This window comes from Danio rerio, chromosome 23 (assembly GCF_052040795.2).
Source record: "Danio rerio strain M-AB ecotype USA chromosome 23, GRCz13ab, whole genome shotgun sequence".
NCBI classification, from domain to species: Eukaryota; Metazoa; Chordata; class Actinopteri; order Cypriniformes; family Danionidae; genus Danio; species Danio rerio.
In genome coordinates, this window is record NC_141043.1 from 12,052,601 (window position 1) to 12,077,500 (window position 24,900).

Sequence of the window (24,900 nt, forward strand, 5' to 3'; positions counted from 1 at the left end):
AGTCAAAATGACCTAAATACATATGCTGTCAGGAATAAATGATCATATATTTGTTTACAGTGTAACAAAGTGCCTGGTGCATAAGATAGGAAAGGAGTCAGTGTTGCAAGTTTGGGCGATTTCCTTCCCCTTTACTTCCCAATTGGTCAAATTTTATATGCAACTTATTTAACAAAGCATACCTGTGTGCTCCTTCTATATTAATTAAGTAGTGACCAGTGCATAGTGTAAATTGTGTGAATCCACGTGCAAGAGGAGGTGAAGGAATGTATTAAACAGTGCATGTATTATGACTCCCCGGACAAATCTGACTCCACTTCGTGTCACGCATTGCCTAAAGTTAAACTGACAGTGGCTTATCATGACACTTTTATCAATCTTTTTTTCTGCAATTGACAGCAAGAAAAAAACATAGAAGTGTTGTCTGATTAACAAGCAGCACCTAAATATGTCCAAAACAATGTAAAGCGCCAAATTGGATGAATGTAACAATGGGTGCCACTCTACCAGTGAGGTGTACCTAATAAAGTGGCCGGTGAATGTATATTTTGTATTGGAGTGTAAATTGTTTAAATGAGTCAGACACATTTTGGCGGAGTTTCACATCTCATAGATCCTTCAGATTGGCCAGATAATGAACTCGTTCAAAATGTTTCGAATTAATTTTAACAATCTTTGATTTAATATGAACACTGACACTAAAGTCTGTTCAAATCATATCTATACAAATATTGATTATAAAATGTAAGCCCACATTATAATATCAGTGTTGGTGGCACATTTTAGACAATTATTAAAATCACTACTACTACTATTACTACTACTACTGCTACTCAGGCCCCGACTGGCTAATCGAGAAGACCGGAAAGTTTGCCGGTGGGCAGGTCTGTTTTTTGGCCGTAAGGGGCCAGTGTCCCTAGCTGCTTGCACTCTCAGCAGTCGCACTTTTTTCATTTATGTATTTATTTGACCATAGCCTCACTCTTTTTTTTTCATTATTTTGCCGCAGCTCTGCTCTTTTCATTTATTAATTTTCTTGCAGCCCTGTAAGCAAAATGCAGCCTGCAGGTTTATGATGACGTAACGATCATTCGACTGCAAACAGCGGCACCTTAGTCAATATAAGAAATCGAATAATTAATATTAAATATTACACCTGCTCAATGAAAATCAGATGATTCACTACATTAAGAACTCTGACATAATGTGATCAGAAATCTTAAAGAGGGAGAAATAGAATATGCCATTGTGGTCCAGTGGTCAGCGCGTTGCGTTACGACACCGCAGACTCGAGTTTAATTTATGTATTTAATTTTTTTTAAGACAATACTGTTTAGTGACTTATATAGGTGTAAATATTTGATTTTTATTTTTTGTGTGACCACCGTTACAAAGGAATGGATATCTATAAAGAATTTTGCACAGAATATATAATCAGATAATGCAGAAAAGGACATTGTGATGTTTTAAAGAATAGTGTTGGAAATTTAGCTACCCTTTAATGTTCTCATATTTACGAAAACAGCAGCTGTTTCCTTGAAAAGACATGATAGTGTCATTAGAAACTGAATTGGAAATTTCCTTATTTTAATAGTCAGTCTTGAACTGAGGTGGGCCGGTCCAAGGCTTGAAACTCCAAGGCTGAAAAAAAGTCCCACTCTGACCCTGCTACTTCAACTATTACTACTTTTACTACTACTACTTTTACTACTACTACTGCTACTACTTTTACTATTACTACTACTACTACTACATAATGGTGTTTTCAGATCTAATCAGTAGGCATCAGACCTTTTTTTTCTCTGTTAAGGGAACCAAAATTTGAACAAATTTGATCCTGCCGCCTTTCCTTTTGCTTTACAGTAAATTTATGTTAAGAATTACAATGTTGTGTATACAGTATGTTTATATTTTAATTTAATTTTGTTAAATCTCTCATTTTGAGAATTAGCATGTCTGCTAAAACACTTAAACAAATGCATTCGGTTGTCCAGTGTAATTGTGATGTTCATTTCAAATAAATAAATAAACTACAATATTCAATATTTTTCTGATTTAAATTCTATATTTATTAATTTGTAGCTCTCCCACATGACTTATTTTCTCAAGGATGCCACAGCAAATCATCCTCTGCTTGTGCAAATGTTTACCTCAGCAACAATATTGCACATGCCAAGCCAATAGCCATAATGTTGAGGCAATCTTTGTGATGTCTATTCAGGTGGGCAACTTAATCAGTCTGGTGCAGCACAGCCCACTCAAACAGTGCTCTCCCGTCGAGGGGAAACTGCTGATTTCAGTGGAACGTCACCCCTAATTAATTACCCCCATAAAGCTGATTTATGCCACCATTTGTCTCTGCTTCTGGAGGCTGTGCTGATCCTCTCTAGTTTACCCCAGTCAACACAACACACACATCTAAAATGGTCTGTTTATGATACCGCTCAGGGTTGCCTTTCCCAAAACCATTAGCTCTGTTTCCCCCAAAAATTATTTTATGGGCAAAATTAAAACACCACATAAAATGTTTGCAAATAAAATATGTTTCTATTCCATGTGCTTCAGAGTGTAACGTGAAGTGACGCTGTAGTGTGAATCCAAATGCAGGTTTATTAAGAATAGTCAGGCAAGCAACAGTCAACACAGGAGCAAAAATATGCATACGGGCAATTCCAGAGTCATAGTCATATACCAAGCGGATGGTCAAAGTGTTTTTTCATGTGCATTTACAGAATTAATGCGTAGTTGTCATTTCCATCCACTGTGTTTTACGGGTATGGGTCAGTTGTAGGGATGGGACAGTTCATGAAAGAAAATTAACCAATCGGCTGACTTGTCATCATTCTTTAAATGTGTGATCAAATCACCAATGCTGAGCTGTTTTAGTATACATGCTCTGGCGCCGCAACATATTGGCTAAATGCATGTTTTGTTTTTTGTTTTTTTTTAATTTCATGATGACCTCATGTGGCAAATATATGACTGTAGTATGTTATTGACTGAAATACATCAGCAGGTTAGCAGTGGGACATTTCGGAGCTTAAATTCCTATTTCTGAATTCATCTGGAACATAGTTTAAACAATGTGGTTTATGTATCACAGTTCAGAAAACTAGCTAGTTAGTTTCATTAGCAATGTGTCATACTATCATCAGCAGTGAGTTTCATCATTGTTTGTCAAATTCACCCCAGAGAAGATCACTTGGGCTGATAGTTATACCATTTTCCTAGATGCATTGGAACAATGAAATTCAAGTGGCATAAAGCTAATGGCATCAGAATCTGAAGTGCAGCTATCAGAGCCTTTTCCGCCTCAGTTCATTCAACATGAATGCACCATTCATAGTTTTCACACTCAAGTGAACACAATGGCTGCATAACACGGGCTTTATGAGTAAGTGTTTGGCTTGAGAAAAATAAATAAATAAAAATTATAGTGTACCCATCAGCAGCAATACATAGCTACTGTGGGATTTAATTCATCCTTCAATATGCACGCTTCACATCTGTCTGCTTTTTAATAATAGACATTTCACATCAATTCAGCAGACTTGGGTTGTGCCCCATTATTATTACTATTAATATTATTTTTATTTAATTTTATTTTTTAATGTTTTTATTTTCATTTATATTATATACAGTGGTGTAATTAATAGTTTGACAATAGTTTGTTCCTTTTTCATGTTTATTATACCTTGTGCATGTTTCATGATTCATACCATACAATGTTTCAGATCAAACAAATAAATGTAAATATTAGTCAAATATAACACAAATAAAGTTTTTAAATGAGCCCTGCGAGAAAAAAGTATTTGTTCCTTAAACCTAATTGGTTGGGCCACCCTTAGCAGCAACAACTTCAATCAAGCATCTTTGATAACTAGCAATTGAAGGGTTTTTGAGCATGAACCGCATTTTTAAAGTCATGCCACAGCTACTCAATTGGATTCACATCAGGTCTTTGCCTAGGCCAAAGTCTTCATTTTGTTTTTTCTTTAGCCATTCAGAAATGGACTTATTGGTGTGCTTTGTCCTGCTGCAGAACCCAAGTTTGCTTCAACTTGAGGTCACAGATGACCAGAAATTCTCCTTCAGTATAATTTGATACGCAGCAGAATTCTTGGTTAAATACTTTACAGCAAGTCTTCAGGTCCTGAAGCAGCAAACAAACCTAGTCCACGACATTACTTTTTACTGTTAATTTGATGTTCTTTTTCTAAAATGTAGTGACACACAACGTCCAAAAAAGTTTATTTGTCTTGTCAGTTCATAGAGTATTTTCTCAAAAGTCTTGAGGATCATAAAGATGCAAAATTAAAACAAACATTATTTATTTGTTTGTTTGTTTGTTTGTTTGTTTGTTTGTTTGTTTGCTTGCTCAGCAGTGGTTTCAACCTTGAAACCATTGTTTGTCCCTTCTTATTGGCAGTCTTCTTCTTATGGTGGAGTCATGAACACTCACCTTAAAGAGCCCATATTATGGGTTTTTGAAAATGCCCTTCCATGTAGTTTGTAACACAGCTCTAAGTGAAGTGAAGTATCCAGCTAAGGCTTAAATCTGTACAGTAGGTGAGAGTTCAAAGTGACTATTACCGCCGCGTCATATACCGCCGCCGTTTGAAATAGGAGCCGCTTTGTTTTTAGTGTATGACCGCAGTTTGTGAATGAGCCGCCAGGGGTCGCAAAGGGACGGGATGCGAACCGACAGGAATAGCCCACACAGCAGCCTTAAATATGCTATTGTGCTTGTAAATGAGATTAAACAATAAGTCAAAGCCTTATAATTCCTTTATTAATCATTTAAAATTTGTTAACACGATTTATTGTTATTCTAAACTTTTTAAGTGCAAAGAGGATTCTTTTTGAAAAATAGAATTGAAGAAGTTAAAGACAACTAATATGAAAGCAAAAACATTCAGTACAAATATTCTAAGTATGCCTAAATTAAAAAATTAAAGCAGTCTTTTAGCCTAAATGTAAAGAGATTTTCAGTGTTTGCTATTTTGGTAGGACTAACACAAGACCTTTTCATTTATGTTTTAATTTACCTTTTTATTTACATTTTCGTTGTTGATTATATTTTACTATTTAATTTTATGTCACAATTATTGTACATAATAATAAACGAATAATGAAAAATAATAAAAATAGGCCTTATGTATTTAAGGACATGTGGTGAAACACTAAGAAACGGTCAGGCGCATGGTCTAAAGAGCTTAAGTTGAATACTGCTTCATAAAATAATTTTGCCCCAGGACATATCTCGCAGGTTTATTTTTTAATAATTTTAATAGTTATTTTTTTTGTTTCAAAACAACAATGTTCTCTTTAAAGTTCTCTTTAAATTATAACTGTTGTTTTGTTTTTTTTACTTAATGGCCCAGTATGTTTTGTATTTTAATTTCAATTTCAGTCACCTTGCATATGCATTTGAAATATATTGCGCGCATAACCGCGGAAAGAAAGAAAAAACTGTCAAAGGTTAGAGCTAATTCATCAAAATTAGCTATATTAAAATACAGCATGTAAGTTAATACAGGCAGAGTGTGAACAAACTCAAGGCTTAGATATGCGCTTGCCTTTTAATGCATTTAAAAACATTTGCGGCCTTTTTATAGGCTACATGCGATTATGGTGTATAATGTTTTATTATTATTATTAATTATTTTTTATTTTGTATGGTAAAGAACAATGCACTGTATGTTATTAATATAAACTTAGGTTAAAATTTACTATTGATAAACGGGACCTACCTCAATCAGATCACTTAAAGTATAATAAAATAATATTAACGTCAATGTTCTTCTTTAAAGTAAAATTGTTGTTTTGTTTTTTTTACTTAATGGATCAGTATGTTTTGTATTTTAATTTTAATTTCAGTCACCTTACATATGCATATGAAATATAGGCTAATGCGCGCATAACCGCGAAAAAAGAAGAAAAAGCTGTCAAAGGTTTGGCCAGTGTGTTTTTTGTCTAATAAATGATATATATATATATATATATATTTTTTTACTTTAAAACAGATTGCTATTTTTCTAATGACATATGATTTAATAAATTTGTATTTTAAAAATTTCTCTTGTTTGATTTTTTTTAACTGCACTTTTAAGGAAATATTTTAGTAGCCTACATCAAAAAGTGTGGTTATAATGACATCTGACTGGCTAATCCAGCAAAAAAGTCACTAAAATGTAGTATTTAAATCTCATAGTTAAATGAAAACTGAGGCGTATAACTGCAAAAAGGTCCACTTGAGAAAAAAAGAACCATCCCTTTCACCAGGCTGGCAACGGGCCTCATGTGTGCGCATGAGTCGATATGTTGCCTTTTTATAGTCTACATGCTATGATGTATAATAATGCTGTTATTGTTGTTTTGTCTGGTAACCTTAGGCTAAAACTTATAATTCATAAACGTGTTAGAAATAAAGCATGAAAAACACGTTAAAAACTATTTCTTTTGCGTATAATCGGGAAAAAAGTCATACAGTTGGTTAAGAGGATATATTTATTCTGAGGAAAAAAAGCAAATAGAAATACAAAAATAACTGAATGTTTTCTTTTAAGTTGTCTCTAATACTGAAGACGTCGGTGGGCGCTAACAGAGGTTCGTGTGGACCGTAGAAATTCCTTCACTCTGTCCTTTATGCGTTTGCTGTCAGCGCTGGTCAGGTATATATATATATATATATATATATATATATATATATATATATATATATATATATATATATATATATATATATATATATATAGGCTATATATTAATAAACTTCACAGCCACAAATATAAATAACACAACTTGTACTAAAACTGGGCGAGGATTTGAAAGAATACGATGCTTGTTATATAATTTAAAATGTTTTTCCTCTTGTCCTATTTCTGCATACAAATTTTTTCACTCGCCACTCTGCCAGGAACTTCGCCGCTGGAGAGCACCGTCAACGATCTCAATCTTATGGCTCATTCTTCACGAATATAGAATTAAAATAATGGCGCGTTAGGTTTATTGTGCATCCCGCGGGTGCAACCAACAAGGGTTGTGCATTTTAGTTTAACTTTTTGAGCGTTATAAGCAGTTCGGTGTTAGTTTTTATATAAATATATCAAGCCGAAACTAAACAGCGCATTCTCTCCGCCTCCTCGTTCATAACCAGCTGGACACGCTACTGAAGCAAGGAGGAGAGATAGCCTACTCCATCATTCATAATCTTAGCTGATGTAGGCTATCCGAGTCGAAAGAAAGAGGAATGTTCTTTTAACAGTCCCGATACATTTAATCTTTTTATTTTATTTTTTTTTACTTTTTTTCCTGTCATTTCTCTTCATCAAATTATTTTTTAAGCTGCTTGATTATGTTAAAACAGAAAGCAGAGCCCGTCAATTGAGAGCGATGCATGTCATGTGTTGCATAATTGTCTTTTTTCCTGTGCGTGCGTGATCAATTTCTGATCCTTTTTTGCTCGGGCTCTCACACACAACCTTTATGTCTGCTGTGTCTTTAATATGGTGTGTAGATTATTATACGTTATTGAAACATCAAGGGGGACGCAGCAAAGTAACTTATAAATTAAAATTGTATTATTTTATGCAACAGCCTTACATTTAAAAACGGAAATATAAGGGCGATTATAAGCAAAAAGACCTAAAGGCTAGATGTTTTCTTTCCCTTTTTTATTTATTTGTTTATTTTGGCGCATGTGTGCGATAGGAAAGCTAGTGTAATTAGGCAAGCCATCTTTCCCAGACTCGGGGCAAATTCCGCCTTTCCTTTCACTCCGTTCCGAAGCCCCAGCTGGCCCTCCTGCCATCCACTGCGTAAAACATATGCTGGATAAGTTGACGGTTCATTCCGCTGTGGCGATCACAGACTAATAAAGGGACTAAACCGAAAAGAAAATGAACGAACGAATGAATGAATAAATTAATAATAATAAAATAAAAATAAGGTAATAATCTTTAAACACAAATGCCGCGTAAGCGGCCTTTTTACTTTTAGAGATGGTACATTTGAATTGCCTCTTCCCACTTCCCCCACCTCAAAATTGAAAGTTGCAAAGAGAACTATAGCTCATTTACACCTTGATGTCAGCCTCAATAGCAAAGAGCACAGCCCATTTACATCTCAACACAGAGCAAGTTTAGCGGAAGAATGTCAAATCAGAATCACGCAGATGAAGCACACCAGCTACTACTTTCATGAAACTATTAAATGTGTATTGTCATGTTGGGAAGCCGTCAATGAATAAAAACAGGGTCAATAGTAAAATCGGCTTTTCATCGTATCCCTATTACCTATATCAGTGCATTGAAGGCCTTTTATGGTGTCATCACGGTAGAATAGCCTAAGTTATATTGAAATAATTTAAAGAACAAAGTTATAAAAACTCACATTACATAACAATTAAAAATATGTTTAGGTTGTCTTTATTTAATTGCCCTCGTGATGATGGTGTGCTTTATCATTATGTGCGTTTTACTTATAACGTGATTCAAATGATGGATCTGCGACAGAGAAACTAGGGGTTTTGGGAAACATGCATCACTATATCCTTTTTTTCCCCAAACTGTGCATAGTTCAGCCGCAAGTTACTGTAGCCTACGTCTTTTTTTGGCAAAGCGTCCCATGTCCGCTAGTGCCGCGCGCCTCTTTCTCTGGGCAAAAAGGAGTTGATTTTTTAAATATTAAATATATAGAACAAATATTTTAGCACATCGAAAGTAATTAAATTACCTGTCTTTTGATTAAAACCTTTATGCAAAAAGATCAGAAAAAAGGCAATATGCGACATGACATCGCTCTCATGCCACGATTTGAGGATAAATTCGCTTTTAGGTGCTGCTTTGAATAAAATAAAACTATTAAAAAGCACATTAAAGACACTCATAAAATAAAACATTAATAAAGGAGTATCTTATGAAAAAACACCAATTGACGGGCTCTGCTTTCGGTTTTAAAAGAATCAAGCAGCTTTAAAAATATAATTTGCTGAAGAGAAATGACAGGGGAAAAAAGATTAAACATATCGGCACTGTAAAAACAACATTCCTCTTTGATATATTCTTTCGACTCCGACACATCAGCTAAGATTATGAACGACGGAGTGTCTCTCCTGCTTCAGTAGCGTGTCCCGCTGGTTATAAACGAGGAGGCGGAGAGAATGCGCTGTTTAGTTTCGGCTCGATATATTTAATTAAAAACTAACACCGAACTGCTTATAACGCTCAAAAAAGTTAAACTAAAATGCACAACTCTTGTTGGTTGCACCTGCGGGATGCACAATGAACCTAACGCGCCATTATTTTAATTCTATATTCGTGAAGAATGAGCCAACCGCATATGCTAAGTCAGTCCTGTTGGTCGGGACTCTCTGCTTTATAACTTATTAGTTTATTACAATAATCACACTTAGCTTTGCCATCGTTCTTCACCACATATAGCCACTCAACACATCTTGCGGTCCATCTTTAATGTTTAGATTATTGAAGGTGCTATTGATGTTTTGAGAAAAAAATGAATAGTACTGAAACTAAATTATTAAAAATAAACTTGCGGGACTTCGTTTATGTCCTGCGGCAACATTATTTTTATTACACTTTAAGTGATCTGCTTGAGGTAGGTCACGTTTATCAATGGTAAGTTTTAGCCTAAGTTTACATCAATAACATAATGTGCATTGTCCTTTACCATATAAAAAAAGTAAAAAAAAAACATTTATTTATATTTTAAATGCATTAAAAAGCAAGCGCATATCTTAGCCTTGAGTTTGTTCACACTCTGCCTGTATTAACATAAATGCTGTATTTTAATAGCTAATTTTGATTAGCTTTAACTGACAGCCTTTTCTTCTTTTTCCGCGGTTATGCGCATTATATTTCACACGCATATGCAAGGTGACTGAATATGAAATTAAAATACAAAACTTACTGAGCCATTAAGTAAAATAAACAAAACAAAACAGTTAACTTTAAAGCAGAACATTGACGTTTTGAAACAAAAAAAACGGAACTGAAACTAAATTATTAAAAATAAACCTGCCAGACTTAATTTATGTCCTATTTTCATTATTTATTTATTTTCATTATTCGTTTATTATTATGTACTGAAACATAAAATGAGATAGTAAAATATAATCAACAACGAAAATGTAAATAAAAACGTAAATTAAAAACATAAATGAAAATATCTTGTCTTAGTCCTATCAAAATAGCAAACTACATCTCTCTATATTTAGACTAAAAGACTGCTTTATTTATTTATTTATTTATTTATTTATTTAAGACTACTTATTTGTACTGAATGTTTATGCTTTCACTTTAGTTGTCTTTCATTTCTTCAATTCTATTTTCCAAAACGAATCCTCTTTGCACTTAAAAAGTTTACAATAAACCAGGTAAACAAATTTTAAATGTAAGTTGAGGTGATCGCAAGTTCACAACTGTGAGGTGATGTGCTCTACCGGCAGGATAATCTATATTATTTTGCTGTTTTTCATATGCGCACGTTTAAGATTTGAGATAATAACATTGCCATGATAGTCAAAGAAATCAAAACATTATTTTCACCCCAACGCAATTTAATCGGGCACTGAAGGCTAATAACTTAATTCTTATATTTGCTTTTTGACTTCTCACCATGTATCTTTTCTACAGCATAGTATAGTGTAAGAGCATGTCTATTACCAGAAAAACTAAATTAAAATTATATTTTAATGGAACACATCACATCACACACAGTAAGCTACGCCTACAGAACAGTCTGTTTAGCATTGTGAAAAGGCAAAGCTGAATATCTGTGGTTAAAGTGCCACCCAGCGGTCAAATGCTGCTGGCGCATCAAGTACCGCCGTCGCCGCGGTATGAATGGCGGCACAAGGAACACATTGAAGTAGTAACATCTGTAAGTGTACAGTGTTTAAAACTGGTGATTCATCTATAAATAAATCGACTCATAGTGCTTCAAACGAGTCGCCTTGATAACGAGTCATTAGGTGTTTCGCCATGACGTACTAACGAAACCAAATTATTCACGTGCACGCGCAAACCCGGGAGATTTGAAACCTGCGGCCCCGCTCTCTAACACACAAACATGCCGGTTGATTGAAGTCACACTGCAGATGGATATTATTGAGCCTCTACCCAAAGATGAAACCTCAGCATTGTAGCCAAGCAGTTGGAAACTTCTGGAAACTTCTGGAAACTACATGCTACAAAGAACACTTCATCTGCGTTTGTTAAAGGAAGGATCAGTAAAGAGTAACTTGTCAGGATGGGTTTCTTCCTCCATTTCTCAAGTGTAAGTACGTGCTATTAAAGTTGCTGCCTCGTTTACTCTAGCTTGCAAATGTATTTATTTGTGATTTTTTACTTGTAACCACGTGTACTGTATGGGGTTAACCCGCTATATTCTCATATTGCGTGCAAAGCCACGTTAAAAACGCGACGCGAGCTCCGTGGAGGAGGGTAGTGTGTGTGTGCGTGTGTGTGTGTGCGCGCGCAAGGACGAGGGCAATATGTGTGTGTGTGTGTGTGTGTGTGTGTATGTCTGCTAAAAGAGCATAGTGAGGCAAGCTAGAAGATCTCCTGAACTGTTTTTGGAGTTTTTGCTCAATAAAATGGTTAGTCGTCGGTATTTTCAAGTTCATCATCTGTATTTACATTGACCCACTGGCAGCTAAAATCCACGCCTACACTATCGAGCGTGTATGAACTGTGAATACTCTTATATTGCTGATTAGCTGTTGGGCATTTCACTTTTTCACTGAAGGCAGTCGACCAATCGCAACAGACTGTCATCGGTCCATTCTGCGCAGATTAGCTTCGCGCTAAGGAGGGGTTTGGGAACAAATGAATTAATGGACGATTCATACGGGAGTCGCTGGGATAATTAGGTAAAAATAAATGCAGATTATAAGACCATAAAAGTGTTTTTTGACCTTGCATGCATATTAGACTGTCGTTAAAGACCCTTACAACCAAGATATGACCCTATTTCATGTATAATATGGGCTCTTTAACTAAGGCAAGTGAGGCCTGCAGTTCTTTGGGTGTTGTTGTGCAGCATTTTGTGTTCTCTTGGATGAATTATCACACTTGCGGCTCATTTCCACTGTATAGTACAGTACAGTACAGTTTGGGTCGGTACGGGTCAGCTTTATCAGGCTTGCGTTTCCACTATCAAGGGTACCCTTTTGGTGTGCGTGGTGTTTGACAGAAAGTTTTAGTCAATGTCATTTTCGCTCAAGAAAATGTCTAAAGGAAAGCTCTATAGGTCATTCACGAATCATATGAGAAGCACTTTTTACAAAACAGATGCTTTATACACATTAATACTTCTGTATATATGTTTATTACTAACTTTTCTATGAACAGGATTTGATTATAACTGCAGATCAATGACAATGTGAAATAGCCTACTGTAACGTCTGCAATTATATAAAATAAGTAAATAAATGCAACATATATGAACCAATGACTGTAAAAAATATGGACGACGCGACAGCCCCTTTTCCCATTGAACGCCTTGAGGGCAAAACAGCTGCTTGACGGGCACAAACTGTCGCAAAAGACTGCTGAAATTGGAGCCTTGACATGCGCAGAAGGACTGTCTGATGGAGCCAGAGGAGGAGCCGCGAAAATGAGCGGAGTCGAGGTTCCAACCAAACGCTTTATGTAAAATCAACCACGCCCCCCGAACTGCTCACTTGACACCTCCTGTATCTGCAATATAACAAAAGCTCGCTGATGTAAACAGAAGCGCTTACATTTAAAACTACAGAATAATATACGGTTTAAAAACGGTGTGATTTAAGCTGTTATACTTTAATAAAAGCAATACATGCTGGACTGCAGAAATAAACGATCTTTTATACACTTAAGCCTGAATATGAGCACAAATAATATATTCTCTTTTTGTTATATTTATTGTTGGTATTTGATATCTTCATAGGGGTAGAAATAACACTTGTAAAATATAAACAATAACATACAAACAACACGTACATTTTTAGAAAGGTTTTTATTTTTAATTAACCATCAACAGAACCCAAAATATAGCCTACACACCATAACGATTTACCATGCGGGAACAATTGTGCGTTTAAATGATAAATACAGCAAGATTACTAAATATCAACAGGATATTTACACATCCCAACCCTGCAATTTGTCAATTTGTGCAAAAAAAAAAAACTTTGCACTATTAATACAATGTGCTGCAACATCGCTAGTATATTGTTTATTGATTTTCGCTTGAATTGTTTATTTATTTAACTTTTTTGCCTCCGTTTTCATTTGGTTTATTCGATGCCTTCATTATATCTGGCAACGAGGAATTTACATTCATTTTAATGTTAGTTGGAGTTTTCAAATAAAACGCCAACAGTAAATGATGTAAATAAATAATATCTAACATTTACAGCTCTATTAGACTATATAAGATTCGGTTTCAAGAACCTTATAATGTTTTATAACAGCAAATTCAGTAGATTACTTAATAACATGCCAAAACTTAAAATGCAGAGACGTCCTGTAAAGCAAGTTCAAATAACCTTACAGGAGATCAACGTGGAGATTATTATTTTAGACACATAGAGAATTACTGCTAATGATCTCCTGTATTTTCCCTGTACTTAAATTAGTTTATTTTATTGTGCAGTTTTATTGTCATTTTTATATTTCTTAATTTTTGTGCACTACAAAATGTATTCATTTGTATTATTATTTAATACTTGTGCAATCAATACAGGTTTATTTTTATTTATTTTGTCCTTTATTTAAATATGCGATGTATGCTGTTTGCATGTTATTTATTCAAAGGTTAAACTCAGTGATACACTTTGCGTTTACATAGTAGCATGCGTTTGCTGTCATATCAACACAAATGGATGTAATAACGTTAACAAATATAATGAAAATTCAATCGCGTCAGCTCCGAGCCGCAGCGCATAACCTACTCTTGGCGTCACTAGCTGATTCCGGCTAGCATGCGGCAGCGCCGGCTCGCTCGGCCACCGCATCTGGCTGGATTGACTCGGGCTGGAATCGGGCAGTGAGTCCAGGCATCCGGAGTAGGTCCAGCAGAGGTAGTCAGTCTGAGGGGTAAGTCTCCGGCAGGCGAGAATCTAGCCGGAACTGGCCCGATTGTATTTTGCTATCTGGGTGGCGTGTATCAGCAAATAAAGCCCGAAAAAAGCCCTGACCTTAGCGAATAAACAGTGTTCCACCAGGATCATGTTTGTCAGAAACGTTCGAGGTTACTAAAGTAGAAAGCACTATAAGTGGATTTGATGTTCTAAATCCAGGTATGGGAGGATTTGGTTCAGAAGCCGCTCGTCTGAAAGAGTATTGAACGGGCCAATAAAAAGCAATGAATTGGCAGCGCAAGCTTGCGCAGGTGTGCTGCATCTCCAATTAACTGAGCATATAAGCACACCTGGCGCCAGCAGACGCTATCCTTTTTAAGCTGAAGAGACTTTTAACAGCTAAGGGACAGTCATTATGGTGACGGAGTATAGTGCTTCCGTTCCCCTCCTCGGGGAACGAAGGGTTACTTTAGTAACCTCAAACGTTCCCCTTCGGGGGGAACTTCAGCACTATAAGTGGATTTGATGTTCTAAATCCACGTATGGGAGCCCATTGAAAGCGCCATAATGACTGCACCTTACCAACACCCACCATGAGAGGGCAGTCACGCAAGCGTGACGCACCCAAATCATGGGAGGCGCGGTCCTCCAACGTGCCCTTGGCCCTAACTTATCCCCACTTCAAAAGAAGCTTTACGGAATAGGTATATTTTTTTGGGGAGTCGCTAGCGTCTAGATAATTCTAGGAATATATGACCGTACCTTGGGAAGCGTGCCATCCCAGTAGGTAGGACGCTGCAGAGACCATCCGCACCCAATAGGGAGACAAATGGAATTACAAATGGACTAACCCTGAGAAGGGGGAGTGCGCATAAGAAGGTGGTTAGCGGATAGGGAAAGCACGGGTCCACCCAGGGGGGGGAACTTGACTGTGGCGGAAAAGCATATGGGGATCACCAGCGGGGATCGGCCATAGCAGGCACCTGTACCCAAAAACGCGGGCTGACCAGCGGGCAGACCTAACGTAGTGGGCCAGCGAGTGACTCCTCCGCTGAGTCAGTGCTGGGGGCCTCCGAGGAATCTGCAGGGCTCACCGAATGGGGAACTATACTGACAGACAGGAGGGTGCACATCTCTCCGTGTTAGGGAAAAAAGGCACCGCACCACACCCACCGAGTTGTTTCCTCAATCACCAAAGGTCCCTACACCCTTGAGGAAACCGGCTCCACTCACAGATTGTAAAACCTTGCAAATGTGTTGGGTGTCACCCAGCCCGCAGCTCTACAAATGTCTGTTAAGAAGCGCCACGCGCACACGCCCAAGAGGATGCAACGCTCCGAGTGGAGTGCGCACGCACTCCCGGGGGGCGCGGCTGACCTCTGCTCAAATAAGCACATGAAATGGCCTCCACAATCCAGTGGGATAAACGTTGTTTAGACACGGCACTTCCCTGCTGCCGTCCGCCATAACAGACAAAGAGCTGCTCAGAAGATCTAAGTACTGAGTACGGTCCACATAAACGCGCAAGGCGCGACTGGACAAGTAAAGAAAGGGCTGGGTCTGCCTCCTCCGGGGGCAGCGCTTGCAGGGTTACTACCTGATCTCTAAAGGGAGTGGTAGGAACTTTGGGCACATAACCCGGGCGGGGTCTCAGGATAACGTGAGAAAATCCGGCCCGAATTCCAGGCACGAGTCACTGACCGAAATGCCTCCAGGTCCCCGACCCTCTTAATGGTGGCCAACGCGACCAGCAGAGCTGTCTTCAGGGACAGAAATCTTAAGGATACTGAATCGAGCGGCTCGAAGGGATCAAATCGCAAGCTCATGAGAACGAGGGCGAGATCCCAAGAGGGCGTGAGAGGGGGGCGAGTTGGATTAATTCGCCTAGCGCCTCTGAGGAACCTGATGATGAGGTTATGCTTTCCCACGGTGCCGCCAGCCACCGCATCATGGTGAGCGGAGATGGCGGCAACGTAAACCTTGAGAGTGGAGGGCGACAGCCTGCTATCCAGTTTCTCTGAAGGAAAGAGAGCACAACACTGATCTGGCAAGATCGGGGGGTCTTCTCTGCGAGAGACACACCATTCAGTGAATAGACTCCACTTCAGGGCATAGGCGCGCCTCGTGGAGGGGGCTCTAATCTGAGTGATGGTATCAACCACCGGGAGCGGCAGGTTACCTAAGTCTTCCTCGCGTCTATGGACCACACGTGGAGGTTCCAGAGATCGGGGCGAGGGTGCCAGATGGTGCCTTGTCCCTGAGAAAGTAGGCCTCTCTCAAAGGGATCTGCCATGGGAGGGCCGTCGCGAGGAGGGAGAGCTCTGATATCCAGGTCCGGTTGGGCCAGAGGGGCGCAACTAACAGAACCTGCTCCTCGTCCTCCCTGACCTTGCACAGTAACTGCGCGATCAGGCTCACTGGGGGAAACGCATACTTGCGTATGCCCCGAGGCCAGCTGTGGGCCAGTGCATCCATGCCGAGCGAGCCCTCGGTCTGGGAATAAAACAACTGGCAATGAGCGTTCTCGGGGGAAGCGAACAGATCAATCTGGGCCTCCCCGAATCGCGCCCATATCAGCTGGACAGACTCGGGGTGGAGTCTCCATTCTCCAGAGTGAATCTGCTGCCGTGAGAGCACATCGGCTGCACAGTTGAGCATTCCTGGGATGTGAATGGCATGCAGCGACTTCAGCCGCGGGTGACTCCAGAGGAGCAGACGGCGGGCGAGCTAAGACATGCGGCGAGAGCGCATACCCCCCATGCCGTTGATATACGGTGCCGTTGCCGTACTGTCCGTCCTGACCAGCGCGTGTTGCTGCTCCAGCACCGGAGAAAAACGGCGGAGAGCAAGAAACACTGCCAACAGCTCTAGGCGATTGATATGCCAATGCAGCTGGGCACCTACCGCAGCTGCATGCCCGCGACACACGGCTCCCCAGCCTGTGCTGGAAGCATCTGTTGAGACAACAACATTACTGGACGCCTGTCCCAGAGGCACACCGGCCTGCAGGAACGAGGGGTCGTTCCAGGGGCTGAGGGTTCGGCGACACAGCGCAGTAACAGAGACTCAGTGTGTGCCCACATGCCATGCGCGTCTTGGAACTCGATCTTGAAGCCAGTGCTGAAGTGGTCTCATATGGAGCAGTCCGAGCGGCGTGACAGCCACAGCAGAAGCCATATGCCCCAGGAGCCTCTGAAAATATTTCAGGGGGACCACTATATGCTGTCGAGCTCCCTCAGACAGTTCAGCAGCAGGCGAGCGCGCTCTCCGGAGAGACGGGCTAACATGGTGACCGAGTCCAGCTCCATTCCGAGAAAAGAGATCCTCTGCACCGGGGCGAGTTTGCTCTTTTCCCAGTTGACCTGCAACCCCAATCGGCGAAGATGCCGGAGCACCTCGTCTCTGTGCGCAGTCAATTACTCCTGAGAGTGGGCTAAAATCAGCCAATCATCGAGATAATTGAGTATGCGGATGCCCGCGAGCCGAAGGGGCGCTAGGGCACCCTCCGCGAGTTTGGTGAAGACCCGCGGAGACAGAGAGAGCCCGAAGGGGAGGACCTTGTACTGCCATGCTCGACCTTCGAACGCAAACCGCAGAAACTGACGGTGGCGTGGAAGAATGGAGACATGAAAATACGCGTCCTTCAGGTCTATGGCTGCAAACCAATCCTGAGGGCAGACGCATCGGAGGATGCGCTTGTGCGTAAGCATTCTGAACGACAGCTTGTGAAGGCAGCGATTCAAAACTCGCAGATCTAGGATTGGCCGTGACCCACCGTTTTTTTTGGGTAAGATGAAGTACGGGCTGTAAAACCCGCTCTCCATCTCGGCTGGAGGTACCGGCTCGATTGCACCCTTCGCCAGGAGGGCAGCAATCTCCTCTCGCAAGACAGGGGCGGACAGGGGATTGACCCTGGTGAATACACGCCCGTGAACTTGGGAGGCCGTTTCGAGAACTGCAGTTAGTAGCCGAGTCTGATCGTGCGTATGAGCCACCGCGAGGGGCTGGCCTGCGCTAACCAGGCAGGCAGAGCCCTCGCTAATGACGTCATCGCAGCAATTGTTGACGTACCCGCGGAGGGGCAGCGTGGAGCGGGTGTGCTAATCCGGGGAGTGCGAGGGTCCCACAGTAGAGCTGGAGGAGAGCGATTCACTCTGGCTCCGCACCCTGACTCCGGAGGGGGGGCTTGGGGGCTGGGAGAAGGGAGACCGTCCCCCCAGCGCCCGTGAGCCGCTGGCGGAGCATGCAGACCCTGCGAGCTGAGAGGCAGTGCGTCCCAGACTGGCAGGGCCTGAAGTGCTCATGAGCCACTGGCGGAGTGCACCGAACCTTCGAGCTAGAGAGCTGAGCTCAAACTGGCAGATTCCGGGCTGTCACCTCCGGGGAAGTGGAAAAGTGCCCTTTCATTTCATGGCAGTAAAAGGTGCCGTTGGAAATGGCGCCCTGCCCTCCAGCGGGGATAGAGCAACTTCCCTCCTCTCCAGATGACCTGTCCCAGGGACGCTTCGCGGTCAGGGAGGCAGGAGGCGACTTGGGTGGCTTGTCTCTCACGAAAGTTAGCCGCGATCTCAACTGCGCGACGGTCATGGCATCGTAGTGACGACATGAACCGCCCCCGAGCACCACATTAACATGCTGGACATCCAAACATGTAATGCAGTGATCGTGCCCATCATCCGGAGCCAGGAAACCCCCGCAACCAGAAACACACAGTCGGAGCGCCGTCCTGAAAAGGACGTGCTGCACGACTATGTTGCTCTTTTAGGATGCTTTGCAACAATACGCACCGCTCTGGAGGACCGGACCCAAAGGGACGCCAGGCAAGGGAGAAACCCAGCTCGACCATCTGCCACTGCGTGGACTCGCTCTGGACCGGGAGACACTCGTTCGCTCGAAGTGGCTGTAGATCAGCAAAAGGAACCCTCATGAACTTGATCAGAAAAGTCTCTGAAGCGAAAAGTATAGCGTTTGCTGGCGCCAGGTGTGCTTATATGCTCAGTTAATTGGAGATGCAGCACACCTGCGCAAGCTTGCGCTGCCAATTCATTGCTTTCATTGGCCCGTTCAATACTCTTTCAGACGAGCGGCTTCTGAACCGAATCCTCCCATACGTGGATATAGAACATCAAATCCACTTATAGCGCTGAAGTTCCCCCCGAAGGGGAACTATAGTTTACTGCTGAACTCATGGTAAAATAACACAGAAATCGAATAATAACACTTCAGTCTTTTGCCGAAGCTCAGAGGGTCTGCTTTGAGAAACTGTCAATCACAGCTGTCAACCACGATGCATCACCAGCATTAAATTACTGCTAAAAACAAACTTTTTACAAAAATGAAGATCTGCACCTATTTCAGCACAATAATCAGTGCCTTAATCGACCAGAACCATCTTTCGGGACATTTTATTGCAACAGTGTAATACATTTTTTTATTTGGGCTCAAGTCTCCTTCATTAACACGGAGGAGGCGGGCTTTATGACTTGTACTGCAGCCGGCCCCCAGGGGGCAATCTAACGGCCGAGACCTTTACTCAAATGCAGGCTTGCGGCACACTTGATATGAACACATACAACCCCTTACAGTCTTCAATATGTTACCAACTACAGAAGAACTACACAAAGCATAAATTTAGTCCTTATTTAGGTTCAAAAACAACACAAAATACAGCCCACAGTCAGTGAAAACCTCTCATCTGTGTCTGTAATCTTCAGTAGTACATGTAGCCTCTGATAGAGAGTCATTCAAAACCGCAAAACTGTCAAGCAAAACCGTTCACGCCTCAGACTGGCTTGTAAAAAACTAAGGGGCACAGGGTAAATCTGCTCTTCTTTTTGGCTTTGTGGCTGTTCATCAAGACGACGACAAGGTTTTTTTGAGCGCGGGTTGATCATGGCTTGTTGTTATTTGTATTTATATTTACGCTGTAAGAGATCTCTCAGCTGTGTATTTTAAACATGGTGACTCCTTTGTTTTCATTCTGGCTTGTTGCGTAAGCGAATGACGTATCTCTGTAAACCAATAATGTTCAGCTGTGTGTCTGGCTCTGCCTTTTGGTATCCTTTCTCATGTTTGGTACCCTTTCGAAAGGGTGCCGAAAAAGTTGTACGGTACGGTTTGGTTCGGTATGCCTTTTGACAGTGAAAACAGCCATAAAAGTGTACCAAACCAAACTGTACCGCACCGTACCGTGCCACTCAGTGGAAACGGGCAACTGGAGTAATTTTGGCCAGCTGGCCACTGCTGGGAAGGTTCTCCACTGTACCATGTTTTAGCCATTTGTGTATTATGGCTCTCAGTGTGGTTCACTGCAGTTTCAAAACTTTAGAAATGGCTTTACAATTCATTCCAGATTGGTAGATCTCAATTGTTTTCTTTCTCATTTGTTTTTGAAGGTCTTTCGACCTACATCATGTTAAGGTGATTCTCTTATAAGGCATTCCTCGATTGAAAACAGGTATGGCAGTAATCAGGCCTGGGTGAGTTTAGAATACAGCACTTGGGAAATATTTCAAAAGGAAGGAGGCATAAATCCAATGTTTCATTACAAAGCCTAATCATAAAAAATTTAAAGGATTTTTTTGTATTGCAACAAATGTCTATGTATAAATTGCATACAGTGTATGCAACTTAAGCCAAGCTATGAGGCGTAATGTAAATCAGTATAAAAAAAAACAATTGAAAGAAAGAATTTGCATTAAATGTCGATGTTTAAATTGCATTGTTGTATTGTTGATGTTTCCAGGACAGAATCCAGGTGATAAACGGAGCATTGTCCATCAGCAGTTTGACACTGTCTGATACTGGGATGTACCAGTGTATTGCTGAAAACCGCCACGGCCGAGTGTTTGCCAATGCTGAACTCAGAGTCATTGGTAAGTCAAGTCACTTTCATTATTTATATTGCACTTTAGGCAATATAAGCCGTAGGCCCAAAAAATGTGCATTCTATTTCCTGAGGCTAGTGTATTTTTTTACAGTTGTCTTTTAAAAGGATTCTCAAGTATTTAAAAACAGAACCATTGTGAGTTAAACAAAAGAGTTTTGTATTGTTTAAAAGTATTTATGTCCTTTAGTACCCTGCTCATGTAGCCTGTGTATTTTTGGGATCATACAAGCCATATATAAAAGAAGTAAATTTGGACAAACCCAAGGTTTTTTTTTTAATTTTTTTTATGAATTTCAATTTAAACTAAAAAATTACCCCCATAATTTGGTTTGAAAGTTTTTAACCTAGCGTTGGCTTTAAACAACCCAGCATTGCAAAAAAATGCTCACTGAGTACTGACAATAGAGTGGAGGAACTATGACGTCACCTTGTAGGCTAATCAGCTGCTAGCATAAATTGTATTCCCTCTCTAAAGGGTCTCTATATGATTTTGCAAAAAGCTTTTTGGAGATTGCAAATAATAAGCTCTGTGTCTGTCCTACACATTTTGTCTAACGGGATATCTTCACACAAAAATATAACTTTTAGCACTTTTGAATCTTAAATGCAAACGCAAGAGCCAAAAAGCTCACATTAAGCTATAAACGGACTACATTGCCTTTGGGGTGCTCGCTTGTTACGTCAGCACCATCCTCCTTCCGACAACTTTTTAAACTTATTTTTAGAAAATATGGTCCATGACAAAGATATACTCTCTCGATTTATCATATTTTAATTCATGCCATATTTTGTAAACAAACACATTTTTTTTTCGTGAGAAATTCATTTATTTTGCTTTACATTTGTTAAAAGCAGCCCATACAGTCACATATATTATAAATATTAAGGTATGAAAATATTGCAGTTATGACAGTTAAATGTGTTAAGATTAAGAAAAAATAATGGAAAATGAATTGATAATGTTAAAATGACATAAGTTTACTAATTTATTCTCATATTTGCATTACTAAGAGCAGGAAATAGATTGGTGAAGGCATTATCCAAACACATAAAGTCATTATACATGTGAAGCCATTATCCACACACAATATGCTAAACTCATTTATTCATTTTCTTTTTGGCTTAGTATTAATCTGGGGTCGTCACAGCGAAATTAACCACCCACTTATCCAGCACCTTTTACACAGCAGATGCCTTTTCAGCCACAACCCATCACTGGGAAACACTCTTTCACACTCATTCACACTCATTCACACACATACACTACGGACAATTTAGCTTACCCAATTCAACCTGTACCATATGTCTTTGGACTTGTTTGGGAAACACCCGGAGGAAACCCATCTGAACACAGGGAGAACATGCAAACTCCTCACAGAAATGCCAACTGACCCAGCCGAGGCTCGAACCAGCGACCTTCTTTCTGTGAGGCGACAGCATTACCTACTGCGCCACTGCATTGCCAATACTACAAACCATAAAATATCATTCATTCATTCGTTTTCTTGTCGGCTTAGTCCCTTTATTAATCTGGGGTTGCAATAGCGGAATAAACCGCCAACTTATCCAGCAAGTTTTATGCAGCGGATGCCCTTCCAGCTGCAACCCATCTCTGGGAAACCACACACAAATTCACACACACTCAACGGACAATTTAGCCTACCCAATTCAACTGTACCGCTTGTCTTTGGACTGTGGGGGAAACCGGAGCACCCGGAGGAAACCAATGCGAAGGCAGGGAGAACATGCAAACTCCACACAGAAACACCAACTGAGCCGAGGTTAAAACCAGCGACCCAGCGACCTTCTTAGTGCGACAGCACTACCTACTGCGCCACTGCCTTGGCACCATAAAATATTATTTATTAAAATACCTAAATAACAGACAAATTCAAATGCCCAATCCAAGCCGGGTACATACCAGACCAGTTTAGCTCAATGGCGTATAATATCTCTGACATCCCATTGTCCCAATTAGCAACTTGATAGCAACCATCCTAAACTGATTTAAAAAAATCACGAATAGGATGTAACTGATGTGTTGAACAGTATGTCATACAACAAAAAGCGAAAGTATCTTGAGTTTGTGTTAGCCACAAACCTTATTTAAGCAATTTAACCAAAATCCTATTAAAAAAACCCATTGACTTTGGGAACTGGAACTGCTAAAATGCCGACTTGCTTCCAGGCTTTTGCATACAAATTGACTTTGCTTGGAACCTTAGCTAAGGTGGTACTGAAAAAGGTACTCATGGGTAGTGTACAGAGTGGAAAAGCCAAGAATTGTGAGCTGTACCAAACCCTAGCAAGTAGTGCCACAAGTGCCACAAAAAAACAAAAAAAAAAACAAAAAACAAAACGCACACACTTTCATGTGGTGGGTGAGTTTAAATTGCAGTTTGGTGCTTAATATAAAATTTGCCAATAATAGCAAATACTAAACACAAATGAAAGTTGCTAAAACTTACACGTAAGATGTGACTCTTTTTTTTTTTTCTTTGTGTGCAATAATAACTAATTTGATGAAGAAAGATATCACAGGGAAAAAAGATACAATTCTTGACTCCTTCATGTTGCCAGAAATTACTTTAAAAAAGTAGCAAACAAAAAAGGTGAACATAAACAAAAATGAATCCAAGTACTTTATAGAGAATAGATAATGTGATAAACAGCCAAATATCATTTTTAAAAAATTAAATGAATACTTGGAGATATTAAGTTAACCCCATTCACTCTGCCAGCAACACACACCGACAAAGTGGGTCAACCCCATTCATTTTAATAGAAAGCTGAAGACTTCAAGCAGCAAGAGTGACAGTGATTGCTGGCAATAAGACGTAGGCATGGAAAACAACAAAAGTTCTATTTCTATGTTTCACAAACGTCAATTCAATGCGAGTGAAGTTAGTAAAAGGTCACATAATTCATTTGCTGTAGTGAGGAGATGGTGACTTAAAGGGCACCTATGGTGAAAAATGCACTTTTCAAGCTATTTGGACAAACATATGTGTATATATAGTGTATAGACCATCATATTGGGGTGATATAAACACACCCAGTCCTTTTTTTGTTCAATTTAACAACATAAAAACGGTGGACCAATTAGAGCGGTTTTCAGACCGACCGCAACTTTACGTAGGAGTCTGGTCCCCCAGCCCAACGAATTGATTGACAGCTGCGCGCATTAACATGTTCCGCTAGTCACGTGTATATGTCAACAAGACCAGGCAGACACACGCAAAGCAACCGGCAATAAAAGGTCTGTTCTGTTCGCTAGGACCAGCAATTATCATCAAATGTGATTAAGAGTAAGTTTCACATGTTTAAAGTGTTTTAAAACAGTGCACATGTGTAATTAATTACAGCGATTTACTTCAGCTTTACTTCATCAGCACAGCCGCGTGTCAGAACAATTATAAAAGAAGACGCTTCAATCCCGGTTTGTGGAAGTTAAATCATGTTTATTTTGTACATTAGCATAACAGATATCCACACAGCACTGGAGGTTAGCCTGTATCCTGTCACATTTGAGTGCAAAAACAGTGCTAAGCTAAGCGCGCTCTGTCTCTCTGCCTGCCTGTGTGTGTGTGTGTGTGTGTGTGTGTGTGTGTGTGTGTGTGTGTGTGTGTGTGTGTGTGTCAGCTGCAGTGTGCGTGTGTATCTCTGCATGTGTGTGTGTGTGTGTGTGTGTGCGCAGGCGTGAACTTTGTAATGATATTGTGTGTGACTCATCAATGCAACTTCACAATACTGATTAGTAAAGATTAGTTCTTAGTCTTACTATAGTATTTCTCACAAACTCTACATGAGACCTTCTTCCTTTAAGTCTGTCTGTTGTCTGACGCAGCCGAGGGAGGAGATTAAGCTTGCGGGAAGGCACGTAGAAACAGTAGGCGGGCAAAACTCGCCTTAAAGGCGCAGTATG

At 40.3% G+C, this 24,900-nt stretch overlaps 2 protein-coding genes across 3 annotated transcripts in view; both read left to right on the forward strand.

Annotated features, from left to right (window-relative positions):
* Window positions 1–24,900, forward strand: part of LOC147831238 (uncharacterized) — a 650,544-nt gene that overhangs the window by 444,883 nt on the left and 180,761 nt on the right. The window lies entirely within an intron of this gene.
* Window positions 1–24,900, forward strand: part of cntn3a.1 (contactin 3a, tandem duplicate 1) — a 193,199-nt gene that overhangs the window by 112,532 nt on the left and 55,767 nt on the right. For both annotated transcript variants that reach the window (XM_087306666.1, XM_087306667.1), the window contains exon 10: window positions 20,832–20,961. In XM_087306666.1, the coding sequence (XP_087162792.1) occupies window positions 20,832–20,961 (130 nt within the window). The remainder of the gene's footprint in view (window positions 1–20,831; window positions 20,962–24,900) is intronic.